Source organism: Hoplias malabaricus, chromosome 15 (assembly GCF_029633855.1).
Source record: "Hoplias malabaricus isolate fHopMal1 chromosome 15, fHopMal1.hap1, whole genome shotgun sequence".
Lineage (NCBI taxonomy): Eukaryota > Metazoa > Chordata > Actinopteri > Characiformes > Erythrinidae > Hoplias > Hoplias malabaricus.
The window spans coordinates 6,930,937-6,939,931 of record NC_089814.1 but is presented as its reverse complement, the minus strand read 5'-3'; the positions used below and the strand labels follow the sequence as shown (position 1 = coordinate 6,939,931).

At 42.3% G+C, this 8,995-nt stretch overlaps 1 protein-coding gene across 1 annotated transcript in view; it reads left to right on the top strand.

The window, feature by feature from the left end:
- LOC136668404 (ral guanine nucleotide dissociation stimulator-like) overlaps positions 1–8,995 on the top strand; it is a 45,458-nt gene extending 36,463 nt beyond the window's left edge. The window contains 5 exon segments of the mRNA XM_066645909.1: positions 262–490; positions 1,771–1,845; positions 3,407–3,658; positions 4,117–4,231; positions 5,271–8,995. Coding sequence (XP_066502006.1) covers positions 262–490; positions 1,771–1,845; positions 3,407–3,658; positions 4,117–4,231; positions 5,271–5,446 — 847 coding nt within the window. The 3' untranslated portion in view covers positions 5,447–8,995.

Here is an 8,995-nt window from a genome sequence, read left to right as displayed (position 1 = left end):
CTTTACTTTGCTTTTCATCCCCGCACTTCTCTCACAGGAGCCTCAACTCTAGTTAATCTCTGTCTCTCTCTCGCTCTCTCTCTCTCTGTGTCTCTGTCTTTCTCCCTGTCTCTCTCTCTCTCTCTCGCTCTCTCTGTCTCTGTCTGTCTCTCTCTGTCTCTCGCTCTCTCTCTCTCTGTCTCTCTCTGTGTCTCTGTCTCTCTCTCTCTCTCTCTGTGTGTCTGTCTGTCTGTCTCTCTCTCTCACTCTCTCTCTCTCTAGTCGTCAGCCGGTTGGTTCTGCCGAGGCCGGCTGTAGCAGTGCTGGAAGCTCTCACTCTAAATCCTTTGATCAGCTGCGGTACCCCTCGTGTCTGGGCGGCTCGGTGGGCAGCGGCGGAGTGGATGGAGGAGACTCTCTCAGCGTGACATCCGCCGGCTCCAGCAGCTCGGACATCGAGGAGATCAACATCAGCTTCATCTCAGACTCACCAGACGTTCACGAGAAGAAGGTGAGGTCAAAATTCTGATTGTGTTTCTTTAGGAAACGACTCCGTGCTTCATTAAATCTGATATTTTGGGATAATTCTGAATTATTGTTTCAATACCTGAATTCATATTTAAATAAGATATTTACACAGATGGGGAATATGAAGAGTATTGAATATTTTTATGTTTAAAAATAGTGTGATAGATTTTAGCTACAGGATATTTTTGTGGTGTAACTTTTTTTTTTAATGTTGTAAGGAAAATATTGATTAATTTAACTAAATTGGCCTTTGTTGCATCTGCACACCTGGGTGTGTTTTTGTTAAGTGATCTATCCATGCTCCGCCCACAAATGTGAACTAGTAAAAAATCTTATGAGGCCTGGAAAAGCTTCACAGTAAAAGGTTATGCCATAGCACTCTCAAAAAACACCCTACTTTAAAGGTGCAATCAGTTGTATTCTACTTCTTGTAAAGATACAACCATTATACTAACACCTAGTGGCCTGGATGTGCCAGAGATTCTGTACTACACCTGTTTTTAAGATGTGGGTCCAGCTCTGTTGACCATAACATTCATTCAGGGACTTCAAAGCAGTGTGATTCCTTATATACAAGAATAAGTATAGCTTTATTAATATACATTTGTTCGAGCCACTCCCTGTGTCTGTGTGGGTTTCCTCCGGGTGACTGTCTGTGAGGAGTGTGGTGTGTTCTCCCTGTGTCTGCGTGGGTTTCCTCCGGGTGACTGTCTATGAGGAGTGTGGTGTGTTCTCCCTGTGTCTGCGTGGGTTTCCTCCGGGTGACTGTCTGTGAGGAGTGTGGTGTGTTCTCTCTGTGTCTGTGTGGGTTTCCTCTGGGTGACTGTCTGTGAGGAGTGTGGTGTGTTCTCTCTGTGTCTGTGTGGGTTTCCTCCGGGTGACTGTCTGTGAGGAGTGTGGTGTGTTCTCCCTGTGTCTGTGTGAGTTTCTTCTGGGTGCTCTGGTTTGGTGGTGCCCCCTCCAGGGTGTGTTTCCTGCCATGCACCCCGTGATTCCGAGTAGGCTCCGGACCCACCACGACCCTGAACTGGATAAACGCTTACGGACTATGAATGAATGAATCAATGAATAGTATACTTTGTCCTTTGGGTGTAAAAAAAAACACCTTATTGCTCCTTTAAAATTTCCAGACCTCACAGTTGCTCTGTTGATCAACACATGCTGTACACAAACACATCTGTGGGCGTAGCCAGGATAGATCCGATGGTCCTCCAGCCTCCTGTGTGTTTCCATGGTGACAGTAGCTCTGCTTCCTCTTTGTAGACGTCCACGCCCTGCGTAAAACATTCCAATTCTACCTTAGGGAAGTGTGGGCCAATGGGAGACCTCACACCAACGGTACTCTACTCCTCTATCCCTCCATCACTCCCTCCATCTCCCATCACTTCATTCATGATTCTATCTTCCTGTCAATCCAGCCTTCCCTGCATCATGTACTTGATCTGTCCCTTCATCATCACATCACCCCTTCCATCCATCTCTAACCAACCCTTCACTCTGTCACTCACTCTATCGTTCCATCACTTCATCCTTTCATTTCTCACTGCATCGATCACTAAATACCTCCTTTTAACATTTCACGACTAGTTCATCACTTCATCATCCACTGCATCATCCATCCTTCCATCCCTCTATTCATCCCTCCACCCCTTCATTCATCACTTCATCCCTCCATCCATCAGCCCCTCTCTCCATCCCTCTTTCACTCGCTCTGTTTCAGCAGTCGCACATTTCAGACGTCTCCCGTGTGTGTTTCTCTCTTTACGTCTGACAGCTCATCTCAGCTCCATTCAGTGTGTGTGTGTGTGTGTGAGTGTGTTTGTGCGCACGCACTATAAATCAAAAGTATGGAAGCAAGCAGCGCAGTGATTTTTCAACAACATATATATGTAATAACTAATAACAAGCCTTCACTTAGCTAAGAAAACAGAACTGGACAGTGCTCTCCTCCAAGCGCGTTGAGCTCCAGAGACAATGTGTGTGATGAGGAAATGTAGTTAAGAATTGATTATGACTAGAAATCTGTAACGATGCTTCCACATTAGTGGTCTGTAGTGTGTGTGTGTGTGTGTGTGTGTGTTTTTACTCAACTATTTCTTACTATTACATATCTGTCCTGATCTTGTGTTCACTCACTGCTGGTTAGCCACAGCATTATGTAGAAAGAAGGTTCCTCATCATAGTTAAATTATGAATTGTACTAATACAGTCACCAGTAGCATGTGTCATCCCTCTCTGCACAAAACCTCTTATCTCCAAAACCAAAAACCTGACAGGTAAAGCTTTCAGTGTAAGTTATTATTAATTAATTTGTTTTAATAATAAGTTTGTTATACACCGCGACCCTTAGTTCGTTATATAATTACTACAGTTAAGTGTCACAACAGAAAAGGAGATGGAAGGTTTTGTTCTGAGAGCAAAGACATCTAGACGACTCCACGAGGGCCAGTAAATATGTTCTCGGATCAGCTTTCCACAATAAAAGTCATTCATCATTCAGAAATATAAGAAAACACGTTAACCCTTAGAAGTCTAGATTTACTGTCGTTTGATTATGTGTTACGTTCATCTTTAAATTAATAAAATAATAGAAATTGCAGCATGTTTTTATTGTTGCTGGCAATAACTAAGGGATAAACCCATTTCTCTTTCTCACTCTTTCATTTTCCTCTGCTACTGTTTCTGAATGTTTAACTTTCACTGCAAAAACCAACGTATTTAACTCATTTCTCTCTCTCATTTGTTGTAACTTTTCTCTGCCACCCTTTCTGTGTGTTTAACTCCATCTCACTCTTTTTCGGTCTCTGCCGTTCCTCTTGTTTGCAAAACAGCAACATACACATATCTTAACTTTCTTTGTGCTCTCTCTCTCTCTCTCTCTCTCTCTCTCTCTCTCTAGTTCTGGGAGTCCACTTCTCTCTCCTCTCTCGATGCTTCTGCCCTCGGCTCTGGCTCCGGCTCCAGCAGTGCCTCGTCCTCCTCCGTCTCATCCACTCCGGTCACTCTCTCTCGCTCGCACAAGCGCTCTGTCTCGGGCGTGTCCAGCTACTCCTCTCTCTCTCTGCCACTCTACAACCAGCAAGTGGACGACTGCTGCATCATCAGGGTCAGTCTAGATGTGGACAACGGAAACATGTACAAGAGCATCCTGGTGAGTCCTGGAAAGATGCACAAAGGAACTGAAACACAGCTTGTATCATCTCTATAAGAAAGATATAGAGCAGCTGCAAATGAGTCTAAAATCACCATGTGCAATGACAAGCATCAGCTAGAGGAGTAACAACATTGCCCTCAACCACTGGATTGTGGGGCAGTGGAACAGCGTTTAAAGGAGTGATGTATCTCTATCAGTTTAAGAAGTGTTGGCGTGGTGTCTGTGATCCAGATCCAATCATTCTGCACCAGAACCTGACCTCACTAATGCTTTTTGATGGTTTAATAATGTCCTTATTGATCAGGACTATAAATGATATATATACTGTATAAAATAAATCACAGTGCAGCTCTATTGATCCAGTTAATTCTAATCAGTGTGAGTGATCAGAGAGAAAGGTTTAGAATGTGTTTTTCTAACTCTGAAGTGTGTGTGTGTGTGTGTGTGTGTTTCAGGTTACGAGTCAGGATAAAACTCCTGCGGTGATCAGGAAGGCGATGGTGAAACACAATCTGGACCGAGAAAGACCAGAGGATTATGAACTGGTGCAGAAAATCAGTGAAGAGAAAGGTGATCACTTCTCTCTCTCAGGAAATACACACAACCACAAGAGATCATTCATTCATTCATTAGCTGTAAGCGTTTATCCAGTTCAGGGTAACAGTGGATCCAGAGCCTACCTGGAATCATTGGGCGCAAGGCAGGAATACACCCTGGAGGGGGCGCCAGTCCTTCACAGGGCAACACAGGCACACACACACATTCACTCACACACTCACGAACACTTTTGAGTCGCCAATCCACCTACCAACGTGTGTTTTTGGACTGTGGGAGGAAACTGGAGCACCCGGAGGAAACCCACGCAGACACAGAGAGAACACACCACACAGATAGTCACCCGGAGGAAACCCACGCAGACACAGAGAGAACACACCACACTCCTCACAGACAGTCACCCGGAGGAAACCCACGCAGACACAGGGAGAACACACCAACTCCTCACAGATAGTCACCCGGAGGAAACCCACGCGGACACAGGGAGAACACACCACACTCCTCACAGACAGTCACCCGGAGCGGGAATCGAACCCACAACCTCCAGGCCCCTGGAGCTGTGTGACTGCGACACTACCTGCTGCGCCACCGTGCCGCCACAAGAGATCAATAAATCAATAATAGTATTTATTGGTAAAGTTTGTATGTGTATGTTTGTACAGATGTTTTTGTCCAACTCTCTTAATCAGTTAAAATTAAATATCAGTTTGTGATAAGGGCTAATTTATTGCTTTTTAGATTTTACTATTTGCTAGATTTTCCTCCGGGTGCTCCAGTTTCCTCCCACAGTCCAAAACACATGTTGGTGGATTGGCGACTCAAAAGTGTCCGTAGGTGTGAGTGTGTGAGTGAATGTGTGTGTGTGTGTGTTGCCCTGTGAAGGACTGGCGCCCCCTCCAGGGTGTATTCCCGCCTTGTGCCCAATGATTCCAGGTAGGCTCATGACCCTGAACTGGATAAGGGGTTACAGACAATGGATGAATGAACGAAGTATAATATGTATGTAGTGAGTAAGTAGCTTGTTGGATAAAATAATTTTGATTCTTTTCCACAGAGCTTAAGATTCCAGACAATGCAAACGTTTTCTACGCCATGAACTCCTCTGCCAACTACGACTTTGTCCTGAAGAAGCGTGGCTTCCCGCGGTCAGGTCGAACCAAGCATGTGGCCAGCTCCACCCTGCCCCGGATGAAGCAGAAGGGCCTGAGGATCGCCAAGGGAATTTTCTGACCCCTCAGACCTCGCCACAGTCTCCCTCTCCTGTCTCACCTCACTCTGCTGTGGATTAGCAGCTAAAGCCCTGAAGACTGGGAGGAGATGTCACTGCCAGCTCAGGAGGCCGCCCAAAGCAGGCACTTCAAGGAGCAGTGGTTATGGACAGAGAGTTCACCGTGTTTACAAACACTCCAGAAACCACTTCCTGTGAAAAAAACCACTTCCTGTGAACTACAGACTGGACTATGTGCCATGTTACAGACTCCCTCACTGCCACTACGAGGACAGGATTGTTCAGAGGCAAAGAGGACAAATACATGGCTAGCATGATGCTAGCATAACAGTATACAGCTAGCATGATGACTAGCATTTTTTTTAAAGCTTCTCCTGCAGCAGAGTTCTTGAAGTTCATCAAAGTTTGCCTAGGTGGACTGCAATCTGACGGCACATTGTGAGCTTGTGCTCATTTTCATTTCTCCCTCCTTTTTTTACACTTTCGCGTATTAAGATCATGGTGAGTCTGAACTGAGTGAGCCCACCTGGTCTTTAGGCCTACATGAGAAATGCCTCTAACCAAGTGACTGGAAAGGGATACATTCAGTTTTCTCTTTTCTTCAGAGTGCAAGGGAACCTCCATGTCCAGTTTTGTGAAACAAAAAGGGCATTATAACAGCAAACATTCATCTCACCTGACTTTCCCCATGAGTTTTGTTTGAAGATACTCTTTCTAGAGATTATTGGGGACCTAGTTTTTGAGTATTTTTTGGGTGTCTTTTCCTCTAATTGGTGCTAACTAACACTGACGTCCTCCAGCTGGCGCTCTCACCATAGTTTTAGAGGCTCACCTCGCTAAAGAAACCACTCAGCTGGACAGAAGATGCCTAGCTTATGTGCTAACATGCTAGCACACTGCTCACTCATCTGATAGACTGGAAAACACTAGAAGGAAAGAGTGACTGATAACCAGGTTTCCCTGGCTGCCTTGATGATTTAGCGATGCTGGATTTTGTATGTCACAAAACAGTTTGAAGACGGGTTGCGCATTAGATTGTGAATGCAGTAGAATATTTGAGTCTGACTGAAGTGTCACATTTGAAAGGACTTGTCTGTTCTATCTCCACTCATTCCAAAAGAGCAGGACTATTTTAAGATCATAAATCTGGCTGGATTTGTGGCAGGATTTCCCATTCAGAAAGCTCCAGGCCAATTTGATGAATCAGTCAATGAGAGTTATGGGGAAGTCAAACTAAAATAGGAGATATTGATAAATACATAAATAAATAAAAGATTAAATAGAATGAAATATATAAAATATTAATGAAGACAGAAAGAAAGATGGAAAGAGACAGAAGAAGACAGATAAACATGAATGTTGTTTTGTGAACTGTGATATTCTGGTGTTGCGTCTAGTCAGTGTTGCGGGAAAATTAATAATTGAACAAAATCCATTGCCATTTATGTTGCCATCTCTGTTTCTGGCTCTAACATTTATTAAACATTATAACACTATGCTGAAGTCAGGGGATTTGAAGTTTAAACTTTTTTTTTTTCATAAAAATCGCACGGTATACAGCTGCAGGTTAGCCAACTAGTACGTTAGCCAACTAGATAGGTAAATAAATAATTGATACTTAATTTTACTTAAGTTGAATGTGAAAAAAAAAAAACAACTTGGTCTAATCAACCTTTACTTAATATCAGTGTGAGCTGCTAGCTAGCTAAAGTCTTATCGGGGTACCTCATATACATATTAGCTAGATGCTAGCTAAATGCTAAAGTTATTGTTGTATATTTTTCCAGCTTAGATTTGTTCGTTCCTTCAAAATAAGAGGATTAAGGTAAGGGTTAGCTAGAAACCAGCTGTTTTTGCTAAAACCTACTGTGAGCTACGAGAACACTTTGGCTAGCTACTCTCAGCAACAAAGGTTCTATATAGCATCAAGGAATATTCTATACCTTAATGATAGGGTTATAGAAAACATTTCAACCATTTAAAGTACAATTTATGCGTTCAAATGAATGGTTCTATGTGTAAACTTTAATCCTTGAAGGACTGTTTTAGACACGTAGCTGACTGTAGCTTTCTTGCTAGTTGGCTAACTTCCACTCAACCTGGTGTTCGGCCTGTGGGGCTGCAGCTGGATGTTACTCCTGCTTACTGCAAAAGAGGGAGAGAAAGAAAGAGAGAAGCTTCATGTATTGAAATTTGCTCACTGAATGCAGTGCTGCTTGACGTGTTAAATATGTGGGAGATAAATAGTGTAGGGGGAATATTTACACTATGTTTTTTGGGTGTGAGGATTGAATTTAGATTACACCCAGGTCTGATTTTTCACATTTCCTGAAAACAGAGTGCCCTTTTCGAAGTGGTTATGTGTGTTTGTGTGGATGAAATGCATGTTTGTGTATGTGTGTACAGTGGTGGACAGTAACCGTAGTCATGAAAGACACTACATAATGGTATATTGCTGTGAGGATTTAATGCTATTAAAGCTTCAATTAGCTTGGGTGAACACTTCAAGATCATAAATGCTACTCCAGCTCATCCCAAAGGTGTTATATGGAGCTGCATCACTCCAGAGAATGCTCTTGTACAGCTGTGTGTAGGCCACTGAACATCTGGGACATGTAGTGACTGTAAAGTGTGTCTACAAACCTGCGGACATATTTAATATGAAGTAAATACTATTATTTTTATTCTCTATTCTTAATTCAATGTTATTAACATGTTACCAGTTATGTCCCTATTGACATTTACTTTCACTCAAGAACAGTGTTTGTGAATTTTGTTCACCACTGTGTGTGTGTATGTGTGTGTGTGTGTGTGTGTGTGTGAGTGACTGAGTAAGAAAGTGAATGAGTGAGAGAGAGAGAGTGTGTGTGTGTGTGAGAGAGAGAGAGATTAGATTTGGTGTGTTGATGTATTTGCCTCCTCTATGGATTATGAAAAAACATAAAAGGGCCAAAGATCATACAGCTCATTCTAACACACACACACACACACACACACTTCACACTCATAAATACTGCCTGTTCAAATAAAACTTCACTTTCTCTCTCTCTTACAGATAAATATCATTCCGCAGCTGGTGCCATTCGCTCTCTTTTTCTGTAACAAAAAATGAAAGAAAAATTAATTTCTAACAATTAACACATTTTTTTCTATGTTCTTTTTGTAATTTTTGTATGATATGAAATGTCCATTGTACGTTTTGTTTTCTTTTTGTTTGTGTGTGTGTGTGTGTGTGTGTTTGTGTGTGCGCACGTGTGCTCACTCTATTTATTAATTTGTAAATACTTTTTGTAGCATTGTACATTTTGTTTTCTCTCCCTTGTAATTACAAATTAATATATATGTAAATATGAATATATATATGCGAAGTTTATACCGCTGTAATTGTGGGGTTGATCAGCTCCAGGCTCTTCACTGACTTTTGGTTATTTCTGTTAGTCCTTGTGTCTTTTTTTATTTTATTTTATTTTATTTTATTTTTTTTGTACAATGGGTCAGTTTTGATATTGCTTTCTCTCCCGTTTAATGCTGTTTCTAGTGTTGGAGAAAAA